Raw genomic sequence first — 21,038 nt, 5'->3', positions numbered from 1 at the left:
GTTCCAAGCTGAAGCACCTGGAACCGCTCGCTCACAGCGTCCGGCCGCACTCGTCCCCTCTCCTAGGATTTCTCCCTCGCGGCGGATTGGAACCAATCGCAGGGAGGCTTCCCAATTTGTGGTGTAACGCATTGCAAAAGTGGACAAATACACAGTTAAGAAGACAATCGTAACTTTCGAATCACCAGTGTCGTCATAGATTGAGAGGAGAAATGCCAAAATCAGAAATACCAGTACCCAAAAATACAGTGTGTATAAAAAAGAATCACCCGATCTATCATGTCTATACAGCGTGTTACAAAAAGATACGGCCAAACTTTCAGGAAACATTCCTCACACACACAGAAAGAAAATATGTTATGTGGACTTGTGTTCGGAAAAGCTTACTTTTCATGTTAGAGCTCACTTCTCTTCAAATCACATTAATCATGGAATGGAAACACACAGCAACAGAACGTACCAGCGTGACTTCAAACACTTTGTTACAGGAAATGTTCAAAATGTCCTCCGTTAGCGAGGATACATGCATCCACCCTCCGTCGCATGGAATCCCTGATGCGCTGACGCAGCCCTGGAGAATGGCGTATTGTATCACAGCCGTCCACAATCCGAGCACGAAGAGTCTCTACATTTGGTACCGGGGTTGCGTAGACAAGATGAAAGTCAAGAGGGTTGAGGTCAGGGGAGCGTGGAGGCCATGGAATTGGTCCACCTCTACCAATCCATCGGTCACCGAATCTGTTGTTGAGAAGCATACGAACACTTCGACTGAAATGAGCAGAGCTCCATCGTGAATGAACCACATGTTGTGTCGTACTTGTAAAGGCATATGTTCAAGCAGCACAGGTAGAGTATCCCGTATGAAATCATGATCACGTGCTCCATTGAGCGTAGGTGAAAGAAGTAATTAAATGAGCTCTAACATGGAAAGTAAGCGTTTCCGGACACATGTCCACATAATATCTTTTCTTTATTTGTGTGTGACGAATGTTTCCTGAAAGTTTGGTCGTATCTTTTTCTAACACCCTGTATTTTTCAAACTGGTTCGACCGAATCGTCCGATCCCATTCGTCGGCTCTGGCCCGTGACGTAAGGCTGTTGTAGTGTTTTTTTTTTTTTTCCTTTATTGAGTTTCGATTCCCCCTAAAGGGGGCGGGCTGGCAGCAGCTTATTACGCCGCTCTTCAGCCTACAGAATTTGTTTTAAAAAGATGAAGATAAGAAAAAATAATAACAGTAGGCGATAAAATCAGTGACTTACAGGTAAAATGGCAGAAAATGCTGGAGCTTAAAACATAAAACACAGGGTTGATGATGCTAATAAAATACACAGGAAGCAGAAAAATAGTAGACAGACAATTGAAAAACACGGCGACAGTCTGGGTTCTGTTCGCAAGAGATATAAAATGCACACCCAGCGACAGCATGATTTCCGTTCGCAACACTGTGGAAAGACGCACAACACTGAACACTCACTTAAACACTGCACTAAAAAGTTGGCACAAATATGACATACCACAGCCGAGAGCAGGTGGGGAAAACTGCTCAGATGACGGGGAAAAAAGGGGGGGAAGGAGAGGAAAAGTGAAGTGGGAGGGGGGAAAGGAGCCAATGGAAGAGGAGGATCCAGAAGAGGGGTGGGGGGTGCTGAGCAGACGTGCCAGGGAGTGGGGAAGGCAGAGGAGGGGAGTTCAAAAGGACTCGGGGGGGGGGGGGGTGTTGTAGTGTGTACGTCACGACAGCGCGGAATTTAGTTTGTGGGAGTGGCGTGTTTGTAGGTGTCGTTTTAATGTGATCGGTGGTGCTCTCTGGTGGTATGTTAGTAGATGTTTTTGGTTTAGCTTGCGTGTGTGGCGTGTTTATAGATGGCGTATTGTTACGGTCGGTGGTTCTCTCTGGTGGTGTGTTTATGGGTAGCGTGTTACATGCCGTATGTGGTTCATTTGCGTGATAGCAATGCACATGTATGGTATCGGGACTGTGCTTTCAGTGGAACATTTTTCAGTGAGTTAACGATTTTAGTTTTGTTATTTCGATGTTATTGTAGTTTTTTTCTGTTCTTCGTGTGTGAATTTTTGAAAATAGATTTTTTTACGTCTTTGGTAGGTATGGATATGACTGACAAACTCAACAGTTTTCAGTTGTCGGCGATGATGGGGGACAGTGCGGTGACTCTAACAAAATATCTTCCTATTCGGATTTTTGGATGAAGTCATGAAGTCTTCAGTATGTCTCGGACCAGGGACGGCTGTATGTGGAGATGCCGTAAGGGTGATACCAGGTCAAGGGAAGTGTTCGATTCCAATTTTGTTGGTTTGTTGTGTTTTTTGAGGTAGTGATGATTGTGGACGTGGTTGCAGTTTTGGGTTTTATGGTTTGGTATCGGCAGTTTCTGTTGACCTATATAGGTCAGGGGAAGTGTTCGATTTCAATGTGTGGTTGTGGCTGTGAGTGTTCCGGTATCGGGAGTTACTGTTGAGCTATATAGGTCAAGGGATGGGTTCAATACCAATTTGTGGGATCGGAAGCTGCTGTTGAGCTATATAGATCAAGGGAAGTGTTATTTGTGGGATCGGGAGTTGCTGTTGAGCTATATAGGTCAAGGGAAGTGTCCGATTCCAGAGGATGGCTGGTTTAAATGGCTCTGAGCACTATGGGACTTAACACCTATGGTCATCAGTCTCCTAGAACTTAGAACTACTTAAACCTAACTAATCTAAGGACAGCACACAACACCCAGTCATCACGAGGCAGAGAAAATCCCTGACCCCGCTGGGAGATTCCAGAGGATATTGTGTTTAGTGGAATTTGGGGAGTTTTGTGTTGTCGGTTTTTTTTCGTCGTTATATGTGGTTTGTTATGGTGGTGTGTGTGTCTAAATTTGTTTATATTTACTTTGTCCCCACCCAAAAACCCCTAAATCCCACGCTTGTCCCGTTAGTTTCATTAGGCTTTTTGTGGAACGTGTGTGTGTTGGTTTTTCAATGTATTTTCGTGTTTGTGGTCATGTTTACGTAATGACATCATAGGCGCCATATTGGAGTCGTAGTGTATGGTCGTTTCCACCATATTTGTGACGTCAAAGCAGACGGGTGGAATCGGACGCTTTTGTATTTCCCTGAAACTAATAAACATATACAATGAATTTTGTTTCCTGATGAACAGGAAACAAAAAAAATTTTTTTTTCATAACTTCTCGTCGGTGTTCAATATGTCCCCCTTGAGATGCACGGCATACGTCATTGCGGTATTCAGATTGTTCCCTCACTGCAGAGAGCATGTCTTGAGTTGCAGCTTCCACAGCTGCTGTTGTGGGGTGTCTCAGTTCTTTCATTGTTGTTAGTAATGGAGACACATACACGAAGAGTTTTATCAACCACCACAAGAAATAATCACATACAGTCAGTCCGGTGATCTTGGGGGGGAGGGGGGGGGGGGTAATATAAGACTGATTTATTTGGTCCAGTGCAACCGTCCATCGTGCGGTTATCCTTCGATTTAAAAATTCCTGCGCTTCCAGATGCCAATGCGGCGGTGCCCTATTCTGTTGGTGAATGAAGTCGTTCGAATCGGTCTCCAACTGTGGGAACAGAAAGTTCTCAAGCATATGGAGTTATGTGCTTCCTGTAATAGTGTTCTCGGCAAAGAAAAATGGACCTTACACCTTTTTCCGTAAAATTGCACAATTCATATTAAATTTTGGAGAGTGCCTCTCATACTGGACAACTTCTGTGGTTGTTATCTACGCCCATATTCTCATATTGTGACAGTCCACCTTTCTATTTAAATGGAAAGCTGCCTCGTCACTAAACACGAAGCGTGGAAGAAAACTGTCATCCTCCATCTTGCCGAGAACGAAATTACAGAACTCCACACGTCGTTGTTGGTCACCTTCACGACCACCTTGCAGTAGCTGAATTTTGTACGGTTTCATGTGTAAACGACGCAACACACGCCAGACGGACATCGGGGGTCATGTTGAGCTGTCGAGCTGCACGGCGAACGGATTTCTGCGGACTCCTCGTGAAACTATGGCGGATGCGATCGACGTCTGTGTCAGACACTCGGGGACGGCCCGGCGATTTGCCTTTACACAAAAAACCTGTTTCTCGGAGTTGTTCACGCCATCGTCCAATGCTCTGTGCTGTAGGAGGACCCACACCATACCTAGTACGAAAGTCACGCTGAACAGTTATTACTGAAGCGCACTGCGCAAAACGTAGAACCCAAATGCTTTCCGTTGTCCAGACACCATTTTCACTAGAACTGAAGTGGGCACACATTCTTGCTACCTAGCGGGAACCTCGAGAGTTTGCTCTTTGCAGCAGTACTTTGCTCAGGCCCATATATCAAATAATAGTTACGATTTTATTAAGTCGGATGATACAGCCCGTATTTTTTTACCCAATAAATAACAAGATCTAATTTCGTATCCCTTCGACGTCTCGATAGCAATAGTGGAATTCCTTATTCAAATTTCAACACAAGTTAGTAGTTTATCCACTAAAAAAGATATCACTTTTCACTTAACTGTCCAATACTACGATCACATAATCGTATTAAATTATTCACCCATTTCGATGGTAAGTTACAGGTATTTTTGTGAAAAACGAAACTTTGGGCAATATCTTAGGTATATTTTCATCTTAATTAGCCAAGTATTTATAGTGCCATGCTTTTATCTTGAAACTCTTACGTGAGTCCGCGTTAGCATAAAAACAACACTATGGGACTGTTGGTCCACCTTGATGCAAAACACTTTCGTTATTTAATTATGTGGTGTCCGCCTGACACCACACTTGCTAGGTGGTAGCCTTTAAATCGGCCGCGGTCCGCTAGTATACGTCGGACCCGCGTGTCGCCACTATCAGTGATTGCAGACCGAGCGCCGCCACACGGCAGGTCTAGAGAGACGTCCTAGCACTCGCCCCAGTTGTACAACCGACTTTGCTAGCGATGGTTCACTGACAAAATACGCTCTCATTTGCCGGGACGATAGCTTAGCATAGCCTTCAAGTTACGTCATTTGCTACGACCTAGCAAGGCGCCATATTCAGTTACTATTGATATTGTGAATCATGTACCGGCAAGACCGACGTTCTTCATTAACGGATTAAAGTTAAGTATTCCACCAGCTACGTCCTGTTTTTCTAAATTCTAATTTCCTTGTCCTGCTCCAGACCTCAAGCCAGCCTGCGTGAGCTAAAACGCGTGCCTTTCGGCCTCCTCTAGTAACACGGTGTTGGCTCTCCTGCCAACCAAAACAATTTATTTATTCGCAAAATAGTTTCAGTGACAAAATCATCCTCATCAGCGCGTTCTTTAAGTCTAAAACATGCGAAGATGGCATACTTATAAACACTGTAAAACATTATTAAATGTTTACTCTCATGTTCCAAATTTTGTATTCTGTGAATAGTTTCACAATATCTTATTTGCTTTACGTCACAGCATGGTTTCTATGTTTGTTTTCGCTTTTTCCGGCATGTTTTCTACGTCTTTCTTGCCGCTTCTTCGGCACATAGCGTGTCACCTGTGTGGTGTCACCGCCAGACACCACACTTGCTAGGTGGTAGCCTTTAAATCTGCCGCGGTCCGTTAGTATACGGCGGACCCGCGTGTCGCCACCGTTAGTGATTGCAGACCGAGCGCCACCACACGGCAGGTCTAGAGAGACGTTCTAGCACTCGCCCCAGTTGTACAGCCGAATTTGCTAGCGATGCTACACTGACAAACTACGCTCTCATTTGCCGAGACGATAGTTAGCATAGCCTTCAGCTACGTCATTTGCTACGACCTAGCAAGGCGCCATTACCAGTTCTATTGACATTGTAATTATGCATCATCAAGAGCGATTTTCTCCAATTATGGATTAAAGTTAAGTATTACATCAACTACGTACTTTATTTGCTACTATTAATTCCCTTAACTGTTCCAGACCTCACGCCAGTCTGCGTGAGTTAACGCGTGCCTTTCGGCTACCGGTCATAGTGGATTGGCTGTCTGGCCAGTCCACTACAACCTGCAAGTGTATGAGTGGCTGTTAGTAAACAAATATGAAAAAGTGAACTAATCCATGTCAGCATTATGCTGTTGGGATTGCGGTAGTGTTACAGTTTTGGTGTGTGTTACGTTGTTTCTCATGTATTCAAGTTCACTGGACGGCTTGCATCTGCTTGTAAACACGGAGAAGGATAACTTTGTACCTTGTTCGTAATCCAGAACTTGCTGCTTGCATGTATTACATCGCAAGAATATATTTCATATTGCGAGGAGGTTTTGGAAAATTCTAGAGAATGCTCTGACGACTTATGTTCTTTATTACTCTCTCTCTCTCTCTCTCTCTCTCTCTCTCTCGTGTGTGTGTGTGTGTGTGTGTGTGTGTGTGTGTGTGTGTGTGTGTGTGTGTGTTTCAGTTCTAGTGGAGTTATGCCCTTAGTCTGTCATGATATAAGGCCTATTCATTTTGTGTACACAGCCATATAAAAACGCCGGAAAGTTTTCGTATTATATTTCACCGTTTTCGAATCACGATTTATAAACGTCCTTCCTCGAGCTCATTTGTGCTAATCGGACATTCTTATATCAACACGAGTTTGTGTCCTGTTTCGAGTCTTCAGAGATTCTGTGTGGCTAATGCTTGACTTGCGCCAATACTGCTTTGGTCACACCAACCACATTCAAATTTACCCAATACTTTTCTTCCGGAAGAACCTGTTCGTCAAGGTATATGAGTGAGCTTCTGCGTTGTTGGGAAAGCAGCTGATGGCGGATGTGCAAAATGTCCTAACTTAGTCGGCCTGCGAAGTGCGAGGCTATGAATTCGAGCCCCAGTTTCACACACTCGTCTTATCTGTCAGAATGTTTAAAACTTCGCTGTGTTGCTGACGCGACAAATCACTTTTCTTCAGGAGGCACCTGGGCGCGCGGAATGCTGCCAACATCAACGACTACATCGACCAGGTGCTGCCCAACATCGCACAGTTCCTGGCGGACCATGGGCTGGACCCCATCGCATTGCCGGATGACGTCCAGAGCTTCTCGGAGGTAAAGTCAGACTGGCTCATGTTTTCATACATAACATGTAGAATGTCGGAGGTCAAATGTCCATTACCAAAAATATAGTGATTACACTATATTACGTTTGATTATTAATAACCACCCTCCTCCCACCTTTCATGTTTTAAGGAATCCAACTTAAATTTGTAGAAGAACTTCCAACATCCGATTGCTTTACAAACGAGTAAGAGTGGTTAATATTTTTATATGATATTGTTAACATTTGCATTCTCTGTGGCTGCTTCAGTTATTCTTTATCGTACAGACGAGAAAAATCCCGTCGTTCGCTACTAAATTTATTTGTGTATGCCAAACAAGTTTCGGTTACACATGCTAAGCATCTTCAGTGGTTTATAGTACAAAGAAAATTACTTAATTGTACACATTTCGATACGACGATCTGTAGTGATTCTTAGCAGCTCATTTAAATCTAGGTATTTCCTTTAGAGCTGTATGGCTGTGTTTTTTACTTATAATCATTTTATGTCCGATTCATGTCCCCGTTTGTTGGTATGTACTAAATGCATATAGCACAGCTTTCTTTCAAAGTGGCAAGGGCTAATTTCCATGAGTCATTGACTATAAAAATAACTTAGTTTTTCAGAACCCTATAGAACGTACAGTAACTGATGGACTGATACCCCTCTAATCTGTTTGCTCTGTTATGCATGGTGTTTCAAAAAGGACTTTAAATTTTGAAAATTCATATAAATTTATTCATAGTACCTACAGAGATGATTGTTACGTCAATTTTCAGGGAAATGCGTAAGGTTTTGTCTCATATCGTTCGTAAGTGCCGAATAGCACCGTAATGGGCGCTAGCGGCAGTTGCGTTAAAGATGGCTGCCTTCACTGGACCCGAGCGTGCTAGCTGTGTGTTTTGTTTTGACGAATCGAAGTCGGCGACAACAGTTCATCATAATTTCCGTACCAAGTATCTTAAGGTTCCTTCTAGTAGGCCTACAATTTACGAGTGGCGTAAATATTTTGTAGAAACATGGTGCTCGGAAAGACGTGGGAAATCATCAGGTCATCCAAACACATCTGACGTCTTCGTTGAGCGAGTGAGACAACGTTTTGTCAGCAGACCCATGAAATCGACCCGGCGTGCATCTGGCGAACTGCAAATCCCACATATGACTGTTTGTCGTGTGTTGATAAACCATCTGCATTTGAAACCGCACTGATTGACGATCGTACAAGGAATGAAAGACACTGATAAAATTGCTCGCAAGAAGTTCTGTGCGGATGTGTTAAGTCGATTACATCACGATGAACATTTCTTGGACAAAAAGATGGTTCAAATGGCTCTGAGAACTATGGGACTTAACATCTGAGGTGATCAGTCCACTAGAACTTAGAACTACTTCAACCTAACTAACCTAAGGACGTCACAGGCATCCATGCCCGAGGCAGGATTCGAACCTGCGACCGTAGCGGTAGCGCGGTTCCAGACTGAAGCGCCTAGAACCGCTCGGCCACTTCGGCCGGCATTTCTGGGACAAAATCGTCTTTTCTCACGAGCCGACTTTTCACTTAACTGGCAAGATTAACCCTTGGAGGACGGAGCGCGTTTCCCCAAAGCGAAGCAATTCGGCGGCGCTGTGTGAGTTCCATATCCCTTAAGTTTCCTTCATTGCTTATAAAATCTACAGTTTTTGACTTATCGGTGTAATTTTCTTAGTAAATAAAGCTTAAAAGACACTCTTTACTGGCACACTATTTTCATTATTCCATATCGCGCACTTTTTGACTTGGCGGTGGTGTTAAAATAGAAAAAAATGAAGAATTGATTTTTTTTACTATTTTTTAGTTGAGAGGTGAACCATTGAATTACACATATTAAAATTAGTTGTATCTTATTCTTTAAAGTCTTAGCTTTAAAACGACATATAAAATACAATTTTATCTCTTATGGGACGTCCGTGGGAAGGAAAATAAAAAGTCTATTTTGAGGGATGAAAAATTTAATTTATGTCACTGAAATAGAAAATTTCATAAAATTTGCTTAAAAGAAACTTTACAACTTTGGCATATCGATTTTTCGATAGGCAACCATATTTTACAAGTCCTTTCGGTACTTTGCTACTTTGTGATACCTGATGAAGGACGCAGGCTCATGAAGACAAGGGTTGGATGGACAAGTTTCGCATAAGAAGGGGGACAGTTTTCACCCTCCTGTATTGGAGCCTTGGAGCGATCACTGCAAACGACACAGTCACCCTGTTTTCCAGTGTCTACTCTTGCGATAGCATGCTACAAGCCGTCCATCCTGTGTAGGTCACCATGCTCAGAGCGTGGCCTCTTCCTCGATGGGTTGGTTGAGCCCTGACGTCGTCCACAAGCTCCTTGACTCTTTGGTCTCTCTCCTCTTTTCTTTGCTATGATGACATATACACTCCTGGAAATTGAAATAAGAACACCGTGAATTCATTGTCCCAGGAAGGGGAAACTTTATTGACACATTCCTGGGGTCAGATACATCACATGATCACACTGACAGAACCACAGGCACATAGACACAGGCAACAGAGCATGCACAATGTCGGCACTAGTACAGTGTATATCCACCTTTCGCAGCAATGCAGGCTGCTATTCTCCCATGGAGACGATCGTAGAGATGCTGGATGTAGTCCTGTGGAACGGCTTGCCATGCCATTTCCACCTGGCGCCTCAGTTGGACCAGCGTTCGTGCTGGACGTGCAGACCGCGTGAGACGACGCTTCATCCAGTCCCAAACATGCTCAATGGGGGACTGATCCGGAGATCTTGCTGGCCAGGGTAGTTGGCTTACACCTTCTAGAGCACGTTGGGTGGCACGGGATACATGCGGACGTGCATTGTCCTGTTGGAACAGCAAGTTCCCTTGCCGGTCTAGGAATGGTAGAAAGATGGGTTCGATGACGGTTTGGATGTACCGTGCACTATTCAGTGTCCCCTCAACGATCACCAGTGGTGTACGGCCAGTGTAGGAGATCGCTCCCCACACCATGATGCTGGGTGTTGGCCCTGTGCGCCTCGGTCGTATGCAGTCCTGATTGTGGCGCTCACCTGCACGGTGCCAAACACGCATACGACCATCATTGGCACCAAGGCAGAAGCGACTCTCATCGCTGAAGACGACACTTCGTCCCTCCATTCACGCCTGTCGCGACACCACTGGAGGCGGGCTGCACGATGTTGGGGCGTGAGCGGAAGACGGCCTAACGGTGTGCGGGACCGTAGCCCAGCTTGAAGGAGACGGTTGCGAATGGTCCTCGCCGATACCCCAGGAGCAACAGTGTCCCTAATTTGCTGGGAAGTGGCGGTGCGGTCCCCTACGGCACTGCGTAGGATCCTACGGTCTTGGCGTGCATCCGTGCGTCGCTGCGGTCCGGTCCCAGGTCGACGGGCACGTGCACCTTCCGCCGACCACTGGCGACAACATCGATGTACTGTGGAGACCTCACGCCCCACGTGTTGAGCAATTGGGCGGTACGTCCACCCGGCCTCCCGCATGCCCACTATACGCCCTCGCTCAAAGTCCGTCAACTGCACATACGGTTCACGTCCACGCTGTCGCGGCATGCTACCAGTGTTAAAGACTGCGATGGAGCTCCGTATGCCACGGCAAACTGGCTGACACTGATGGCGGCGGTGCACAAATGCTGCGCAGCTAGCGCCATTCGACGGCCAACACCGCGGTTCCTGGTGTGTCCGCTGTGCCGTGCGTGTGATCATTGCTTGTACAGCCCTCTCGCAGTGTCCGGAGCAAGTATGGTGGGTCTGACACACCGGTGTCAATGTGTTCTTTTTTCCATTTCCAGGAGTGTAGCAAGAAAGCGTTGACGATCCCCACCTGAAATTAGGCAGAACAATCAGCCTTTTGTCAAGATGCGCCCCGTCCCGTGTCGATCCTCCAAGCCAGTCCCTAGATACAGCGCTGAGTGTGTGACGCGACAATTGGGCCACGTATACGGGCCTCCCGTCCCTAAAGGGTTAACACACAGAACTGTAGGATCTGGGGCAGTGAAAATCGACATCAAACATTGCAACATGTTCGTGATAGCCCTAAACTGAAAGTCTTTTTTGTGCACCGAGCAAGAACAAAGTATACGGCCCCCTTTTTTGTTTCGTGAGAGAACCATCAATGGGATAGTGTGCCTGGATATGTTACAACAATTTTTGATACCACAGATCGATGAGGATGACCAAGAACGAAATGATTACTTAATGAAAGATAATGCACCACCCCACTAGCTGGCAGTCGTCCGGGATTTTCTCAGTCACCGTTATCCAGGTAAATAGGTTGGCCTTGATGCGCTAATTGCATGGCCCCACGTTCCCCAGAACTGACACCACTCGATTTTTTTTATGAGGACTCATCAAGGATATCGTGTTTGTACCTCCTGTGCCAGCCTCTCTACCTGAACTTAGAGTAGGAATTAACGCCACCACTGAGAAAGTTACACCTGCAGTGCTAAAGCGAGTTTGGGGTAGGTTGGGTTGTTTTTGGGGTAGAAGACCAAAAAGTAAACAAATGAGTGTGAAATCTTATGGAACTTAACTGCTAAGGCCATCAGTCCCTAAGCTTACACACTACTTAACCTAAATTATCCCAAGGAGAAATACACACACCCATGCCCAAGGGAGGACTTGAACCTCCGCCGGGACCAGCCGCACAGTCCATGACTGCAGCGCCTAACACTGCTCGGCTAATCCCACGCGGCCACCAAAAAGTGAGGTCATCGGTCTCATCGGATTAGGTAAGCATAGGGAAGGAAGTCAGCTGTGCCCCTTCAAAGGAATCATCCCGGCATTAGCTTAGAACGATTTAGGGAAACCATGGGAAACCTAAATCAGGATGGCTGATAGTTTGGGATGAAATTGACTTCCGATGGGATGCATGCAGGATAACCAGTGGAAGCCACATACAACATCCTTAGTTTAAGATATACACTCCTGGAAATGGAAAAAAGAACACATTGACACCGGTGTGTCAGACCCACCATACTACCTCCGGACACTGCGAGAGGGCTGTACAAGCAATGATCACACGCACGGCACAGCGGACACACCAGGAACAGCAGTGTTGGCCGTCGAATGGCGCTAGCTGCGCAGCATTTGTGCACCGCCGCCGTCAGTGTCAGCCAGTTTGCCGTGGCATACGAAGCTCCATCGCAGTCTTTAACACTGGTAGCATGCCGCGACAGCGTGGACGTGAACCGTATGTGCAGTTGACGGACTTTGAGCGAGGGCGTATAGTGGGCATGCGGGAGGCCGGGTGGACGTACCGCCGAATTGCTCAACACGTGGGGCGTGAGGTCTCCACAGTACATCGATGTTGTCGCCAGTGGTCGGCGGAAGGTGCACGTGCCCGTCGACCTGGGACCGGACCGCAGCGACGCACGGATGCACGCCAAGACCGTAGGATCCTACGCAGTGCCGTAGGGGACTGCACCGCCACTTCCCAGCAAATTAGGGACACTGTTGCTCCTGGGGTATCGGCGAGGACCATTCGCAACCGTCTCCATCAAGCTGGGCTACGGTCCCGCACACCGTTAGGCCGTCTTCCGCTCACGCCCCAACATCGTGCAGCCCGCCTCCAGTGGTGTCGCGACACGCGTGAATGGAGGGACGAATGGAGACGTGACGTCTTCAGCGATGAGAGTCGCTTCTGCCTTGGTGCCAATGATGGTCGTATGCGTGTTTGGCACCGTGCAGGTGAGCGCCACAATCAGGACTGCATACGACCGAGGCACACAGGGCCAATACCCGGCATCATGGTGTGGGGAGCGATCTCCTACACTGGCCGTACACCACTGGTGATCGTTGAGGGGACACTGAATAGTGCACGGTACATCCAAACCGTCATCGAACCCATCTTTCTACCATTCCTAGACCGGCAAGGGAACTTGCTGTTCCAACAGGACAATGCACGTCCGCATGTATCCCGTGCCACCCAACGTGCTCTAGAAGGTGTAAGCCAACTACCCTGGCCAGCAAGATCTCCGGATCAGTCCCCCATTGAGCATGTTTGGGACTGAATGAAGCGTCGTCTCACGCGGTCTGCACGTCCAGCACGAACGCTGGTCCAACTGAGGCGCCAGGTGGAAATGGCATGGCAAGCCGTTCCACAGGACTACATCCAGCATCTCTACGATCGTCTCCATGGGAGAATAACAGCCTGCATTGCTGCGAAAGGTGGATATACACTGTACTAGTGCCGACATTGTGCATGCTCTGTTGCCTGTGTCTATGTGCCTGTGGTTCTGTCAGTGTGATCATGTGATGTATCTGACCCCAGGAATGTGTCAATAAAGTTTCCCCTTCCTGGGACAATGAATTCAAGGTGTTCTTGTTTCAATTTCCAGGAGTGTATATGTTTCCCTAGAATAATTTTTAAAGTAGTAAAGTCCATTTTTAAACACTCCACATATCAAGCATCTGAGCATTCCGTCTTCAGGCCACAAGTGGCCCATCGGGACCATCCGACCGCCGTGTCGTCCTCAGTTGAAGAAGTTCTTTTCGCAGAAGAAGAATGTCTAACGACACATTAATAATGATTAACAAACCTCTGAGAGGTCTACGAATAAGGGTTGAGTGATAAGCATGCCCTTCTGTTAGAATTGTTTTCACCTGTCGGTAAAAGATACGTTGCAAAACGTTCTCTCGAAACAACGAGGACATTAGTATTCTTACAAGGAAATTGAAGTTTATCTGCGAGGTCTTCAAGAGAAATTTGTCATCATAATGCTGACTACCAGAGGCAAATCAGCTTTATGGAACAGCGGAGTACCTGATGCTCGTAGGCTTTAGTTACAAGACGTGCAAAACTTGCCAGGAAACCCAACGAACTATGAAGGACAGGCTTGGTCATCGTCAAATATCGACATCACTGTGACGAATTGTCCTGCCTGTAGCCGTATACAAATTTGGTTAGCGGCTCAAGGTCTATCCACAAGTGAGCACAGCTTTGATTCATTTCGTCCTAAATAAGAAGACAACAGTTGGAATGCAGTTTCAAATCAGTTCTCAGAAAAATTTCTGAAATTTCAGCTGTCCTGTCAGGAAGGTCGCAGTTCCTAGTAATAGACGGCAAATCGTCGAGTAAAACTGAAGTGATATCAGGTGTTCCCCAGGGAAGCGTCCTGGGACCTCTGCTATTTCTGATCTATATAAATGACCTGCGTGACAATCTGAGCAGTTCTCTTATGTTGTTCGCAGATGATGCTGTAATTTACCGTCTGGTAAGGTCATCCGAAGACCAGTATCAGTTGCAAAGCGATTTAGAGAAGATAGCTGTATGGTGTGGCAGGTGGCAGTTGACGCTAAATAACGAAAAGTGTAAGGTGATCCACATGAGTTCCAAAAGAAATCCGTTGGAATTCGAGTACTCGATAAATAGTATAGTTCTCAAGGCTGTCAATTCAACTAAGCACCCGGGTGTTAAAATTACGAACAACTTCAGTTGGAAAGACCACATAGATAACATTGTGGAGAAGGCGAGCCAGAGGTTGCGTTTCATTGGCAGGACACTTAGAAGATGCAACAAGTCCACTAAAGAGACAGCTTACACTACACTCGTTCGTCCTCTGTTAGAATATTGCTGCGCGGTGTGGGATCCTTACCAGGTGGGATTGACGGAGGACATCGAAAGGGTCCAAAAAAGGGCGACTCGTTTTGTATTACCACGTAATAGGGGAGAGAGTGTGGCAGATATGATACGCGAGTTGGGATGGAAGTCATTAAAGCAAAGACGTTTTTCGTCGCGGCGAGATCTATTTACGAAATTTCAGTCACCAACTGTCTCTTTCGAATGCGAAAATATTTTGTTGAGCCCAACCTACATAGGTAGGAATGATCATCAAAATAAAACAAGAGAAATCAGAGCTCTAACAGAAAGGCTTAGATGTTCGTTTTACCCGCGCGCTTTTCGGGAATGGAATGGTAGAGAGATAGTATGATTGTGGTTCGATGAACCCTCTGCCAAGCACTTAAAGGTGAATTGCAGAGTAGTCATGTAGATGTAGATCTACATGTAGATGTAGATGAAGGTCAAACTGGGAGCTGTTAAGCTAAGTATAGTAAATAACATATGGAGAAGTTATCGTGAAGAAGGCTGTAGAGATGACGGAGTGTAGTGTTGGCAGAAGAGCCAACACCGTGTTGCTAGAGGAGGCCGAAATGCACGCTTTTAATTACACGCAGACTGGCGTGAGGTCTGGAACAGTTAAGTGAATTAATAGTAGCAAATAAAGTACGTAGCTCTTGGAATACTTAACTTTAATCCATAATTGGTGTACATCGCTCTTGACGGTACATTAATAACTATCTCAATAGAACTGGTAATGGCGCCTTGCTAGGTCGTAGCAAATGACGTAGCTGAAGGCTATGCTAACTATCGTCTCGGCAAATGAGAGCGTAATTCTCAGTGAACCTTTCCTAGCAATGTCGGCTGTACAACTGGGGCGAGTGCTAGTACGTCTCTCTAGACCTGCCGTGTGGTGGCGCTCGGTCTGCAATCACTGACAGTGGCGACACGCGGGTCCGACGTATACTAGCGGACCGCGGCCGATTTAAAGGCTACCACCTAGCAAGTGTGGTGTCTGGCGGTGACACCACACGGAGAATCTTACTGAAGCAATAATTGTTGCACATCCTAGCGACAGGTGTAATGCCTCGAGAAAGTACTACCTGTAGCCGTGGAGTGCGGGGCGCAATCGGCTGAGGGCAAGGGCTCGCAGAGCGTTTCAGATGAGTTTTATTTCCAGGTAGAAGGGCAGTATTACTTGATAGCTACCATGAACTAAAAAAGCTTCAAAAACAAATTACAAAAATTAAATAGGGCTAGTTGGGACAGACTTGTTTGCGAGCTAGTACATATTAATCCATGTTGAAGGAAATGAAATTTGGTGAATCATAACATCGCAAAAGCCTTAGTTATGTCGGGTTTAATGGAAAATGGTCACCTAACTACTAACTGGCAGGACTCAGACAAACTGCTCTCCCGGTTGTTACGATGGTTTTGGCTGGCTCTGAGCACTATGGGACTTAACATCTGAGGTCATCAGTCCCCTAGACTTAGAACTACTTAAACCTACCAAACCTAAGGACAGCACACACATCCATGCCAGAGGCAGGATTCGAACCTGCGACCGTAGCGGCAGCGCGGTTCCGGACTGAAGCGCCTAGAACCGCTCGGCCTTGAGATGGTTTTCTTTGATCGGAGCCACTACTATTCGGTCGATTAGCTCCTCAATTGGCATCACGAGGCTGAGTGCACCCCGAAAAATGGCAACAGCGCATGGCGGCCGGGATGGTCACCCATCCAAGTGCCGACCACGCCCGACAGCGCTTAACTTCGGTGATCTCACGGGGACTGGTGTATTCACTGCGGCAAGGCCGTTGCCCATGAGACATCTGAGATAATAGTAAATTCAAAATCGCCAAATTATGGACTGATACACTTTTAAAAGTATGGGCTTCGAATGGTGTTAAGCCCTGTTGATAAGTGTACCGATTGTGTTGCTGCGAGTTCCTGGACCTCTTCACGCATCTCAAATGATGGATTCTACAGAACACTGTGAATGAACTAGTGAGTGTAACATGCTGTTCTCATTTTTTTTCTTTCAGGAAGGACCGCTGGGGATCGTGTGGCACGGAGAGGTGGGGCTGTTCGACGGCTCTTTGTCCGGACTGTCACAGGTGGTCAGGGCGGGAGATGCCTTCCTCGACTACTCCGACCTCCACTTCAAGGTCAACATGACGCTCGGCTTCACTGCAGTTGACGTGAGTCACGATATTTCTCATGCATTTAACATATCAGGCATATAAAAACGTGAAACCCGACATCAACTACACTACTGGCCATTAAAATTGCTACACCACGAAGATGACGTGATACAGACGCGAAATGTAACCGACAGGAAGACGTTGCTGTGATATGCAAATGATTAGCTTTTCAGAGCATTCACACAAGGTTGGCGCCGGTGGCGGCACCTACAACGTACTGACAGGGGGAAAGTTTCCAACCGATTTCTCATACACAAACAGCAGCTGACCGGCGTTGCCTGGTGAAACGCGTGTAAGGAGGAGAAATGCGTATCATCACGTTTCCGACTTTGATAAAGGTCGGATTGTAGCCTATCGCGATTGCGGTTTATCGTATCGCGACATTGCTGCTCACGTTGGTCGAGATCCAATTACTGTTAGCAGAATATGGAATCGGTGGGTTCAGAAGGGTAATACGGAACGACGTGCTGGATCCCAACGGCCTCGTATCACTAGCAGTCGAGATGACAGGCATCTTATCCGCATGGCTGTAACGGATAATGCAGCCACATGTCGATCCCTGAGTCAACAGATGGGGACGTTTGCAAGACAACAACCATCTGCACGAAGACTTCGACGAAGTTTGCAACAGCATGGACTATCAGCTCGGAGACCACGGCTGCGGTTACCCTTGACGCTGCATCACGGACAGGAGCGCCTGCGATGGTGTACTCGATGACGAACCTGAGTGTACAAATGGCAAGACGTCATTTTTTCGGATGATTCCAGGTTCTTTTTACAGCATCATGACGGTAGCATCCGTGTTTGGCGACATCGCTGTGAACGCACATTGGAAGCGTGTATTCGTCATCGCCATACTGGCGTATCAACCGCCGTGATGGTACGGGGTGCCATTGGTTACACGCCTCGGTCACCTCTTGTTTGCATTGACATCTCTTTGAACAGTGGACGCTACATTTCAGATGTGTTACGACCCGTGTCTCTACCCTTCATTCAATCACTGTGAAACCCTACATTTCAGCAGGATAATGCACGACCGCATGTTGCAGGTCCTGTACGGGCTTTTCTGGATACAGAAAATGTTCGACAGCTGCCCTGGCCAGCGCATTCTGCAGATCTCTCACCAACTGAAAACGTCTGGTCAATGGTCGCCGAGCAACTGGCTCCTCACAATACGCCAGTCACTACTCTTGATGAACTTTGGTATCGTGTTGAAGCTGCATGGGCTGTACACGCCATCCAAGCTGTGTTTGACTCAATGCCCAGGCGTATCAATGCCGCTATTACGGCCAGAGGTCGTTGTTCTGGGTACTGATTTTTCAGGATCTATGCAACCAAATTGCGTGAGGAAGTGTCATCACATGTCAGTTGTAGTATAATATATTTGCCCAATGAATACCCGTTTATCATCTGCATTTATCCTTGGGGTAGCAATTTTAAAGGCCAGTTGTGTACGTCTGGAGAGCCAATACTGACAGTTTTTGGCAAGATCATGAATCATGCTGCGAGAAACAATTTTTTTTACATAAAATTTTCTCGGTCTTATTTGGCGTGAGATAGATTAGAATCTCCAGCTTTTAATGGATACCTCCATTGTTTTCCTCAGAGGAAGTGCCTACTGTAACTCACTCATTTCGTTTGCCATTTCATCAGGTCCATGTTCTTTCAGTAGCCGTTCTGCTAACCTTTTACCTGTAGTATTAAACACAGGAAAGAGCCAAAGAAAGTGGTACACTTGCCTAATATCGTGTAGCACCCCAGCGAAGACGCAGAAGTGCGGCAACAAGACGTGGAATGGACTCGACCAATGTCTGAGGTAGTGCTGGAGGGAACTGACTCCATGAATCCTGAAGGGCTACCAATGAATCCGTAAGAATACGAGTGGGTGGAGATCTCTTCTGAACAGCACGTTGCAAGGCATCCCAGTTATGCTTAGTAATGTTCATGTCTGGGGAGTCTAGAGGCCAGCGAAACTGTTTAAACTCAGAAGAGTGTTCCTGGAGCCACTCTGAAGCAATTCTGGACGTGTGGGGTGTCGCATGGTCCTGCTGGAGTTTCCCAAGCCTGTCGGAATGCACAATGGACATGAATGCAAGCAGGTGATCAGGCAGGATGCTTAAGTACGTGTCACCTGTCAGAGTCGTTTCTAGCCGTACCGGGTGTCCCTTATCACGCCAAATGCACACGCCCCCCCACCATCACAGCTGACGTGCAGGGTCCACGGATTCATGAGATTCTCTTCATACCCGTACACGTCCATCTGCTCGATACAATTTAAAACGAAACTCGTCCGACCAGACAACATGTTTCCAGTCGTCAACAGTCCTATGTCAGTGTTTATGTACCCAGGCGAGGCGTAAAGCTGTGTGTGTCGTACTGTCGTAAAGAGTACACAAGTGGGCCTTCGGCTCCAAAAGCTCATATCGCCGATGTTTGTTTGAATTGCCCGCTCTCTGACACTTGTTTGCGGGCCAGCATTGAAATCTGCAGCAATTTAGGGAAGGGTCGCACTTCTATCACATTGAACGATTCTCTTCAGTCGTCGCTTCCCCTGTTCTTGCAGGATCTTTTTCCGTCCGCAGCGATGTCGGAGATTTGATGTTTTAACGTATTCCTGATGTTCACGGTACCCTCGTAAAATGGTCGTACGGGGGAAGTCCCATCTTTATCACTACCTCGGAGATGCTGTGTTCCATCGCTCGTGCATCGAATAAAACACCACGTTGAAACTCACTTAAATCTTCATAACCTGCCATTGTAGCAGCAGTAACAACACGTCAGATACATGTCTTATACAGGCGTTTCCGACCACGGCGCCGTATTCTGGCTGTTTACATACGTCTGTATTTGGATAAGCATTCCTATATCAGTTCCTTTGGCGCTTCAGTGTAATATATGGATACCTCCGTAAGGAAACGAAGGATGAATTAAGACAGGGAATTAAGGATCAGGAAAAGAAATAAAAACTTTGAGATTTGCTGATGACATTGTAAGTCTGTTACATACGGCCAGAGACTTGGAAGAACAGTTGAAGGAATTGCATATGTTGTAAACAGATATTACGTAATCCAGAATGAGATTTTCACTCTGCAGCGGAGTGTGTGCTGATATGAAACTTCCTGGTAGATTAAAACTGTGTGCCCGACCGAGACTCGAGCTCGGGACCTTTGCCTTTCGCGGGCAAGTGCTCTACCAACTGAGCTACCGAAGCACAGTTCAGGCCCGCTACTCACAGCTTTACTTCTGCCAGTTCCTCGTCTTCTACCTTCCAAACTTTACAGAAGCTCTCCTCCTTTTAGATATTACGTAATTCTTGTAAAGTACACGTAAAGTCTTCCAAGATGCGCCACGTTCTGTCTGACGTACTTTGTAACTACCTTCTCCGAATTCAATGCTGGTAAAAATAGCATACATCGCTCGATAAAAACAATCTTCGGCGTGTTAATACATGAGGACATTACTTTCCGTTAAAATACATGGTGTTCTACATATAACCGGTACGCCTCGCGCCCGACGTTAGAGTAATAATGAACTGACTAAATAGGAATAGATGATAGTAACGTTAATAGACATGTAGTTACCTGCTTATGAGAGGTGCTGGAAGTGGAGGCTATGGGCATGCGTCGCTGACTTCGTTTGATGACGTCACAAGCAACGTCTAGTAGTGTTCCGTTAAGACCATCTATTGTGCGAGGACTGTCAGCATACACTGTGCCTCATAAATAAAAGGCGTCTACTGACAAGTCTGTCTTCCGGGAACACGTTGGTGATGTGGGCCGCACTTTGGTCGTATGTGTGAGCAGTTGCTCCAGCTTGTTGGAATTCTGTATATTAAATTGTGACATCGTTCCTCCCTATGTAGATCGGTGTCAACAAAATATTTTCGCGTTCGGAGGAGAAAGTTGGTGACTGGAATTTCGTGAGAAGATTCCGTCGCAAAGAAAACGCCTTTTTTTTAATGATGTCCAGCCCAAATCCAGTATCATTTCTGTGACACTCTCTGCCATATTTCGCGATAATACAAAACGTGCTGCCCTTCTTTGAACTTTTTCGATGTACTCCACAGTCCTATCTGGTAGGGATCCCACACCGCGCAGCAGTATTCTAAAAGAGGACGACTCTGGGAGGTAACACGTACGAAAGCACGATGTCTGATCACCTGCATTGGTTCATGTCCATTGTGCATTCCGAAGGACTCAGGTAATT

The 21,038-nt window shown here is 46.4% G+C and overlaps 1 protein-coding gene and 1 pseudogene across 1 annotated transcript in view; one reads left to right on the top strand and one right to left on the bottom strand.

Annotated features, from left to right (window-relative positions):
* Window positions 1–21,038, top strand: part of LOC124552272 — a 75,817-nt gene that overhangs the window by 35,941 nt on the left and 18,838 nt on the right. Inside the window, exons 2-3 of the mRNA XM_047126551.1 lie at window positions 6,911–7,046; window positions 16,674–16,829. Coding sequence (XP_046982507.1) covers window positions 6,911–7,046; window positions 16,674–16,829 — 292 coding nt within the window. The remainder of the gene's footprint in view (window positions 1–6,910; window positions 7,047–16,673; window positions 16,830–21,038) is intronic.
* Window positions 16,333–16,450, bottom strand: LOC124552906 (annotated as a pseudogene).

The sequence above is a fragment of the Schistocerca americana genome, chromosome 10 (assembly GCF_021461395.2).
Source record: "Schistocerca americana isolate TAMUIC-IGC-003095 chromosome 10, iqSchAmer2.1, whole genome shotgun sequence".
Taxonomy (NCBI): domain Eukaryota; kingdom Metazoa; phylum Arthropoda; class Insecta; order Orthoptera; family Acrididae; genus Schistocerca; species Schistocerca americana.
Note: the sequence above shows the minus strand (reverse complement) of the source record. Positions and strands in the feature narration are given on the sequence as shown.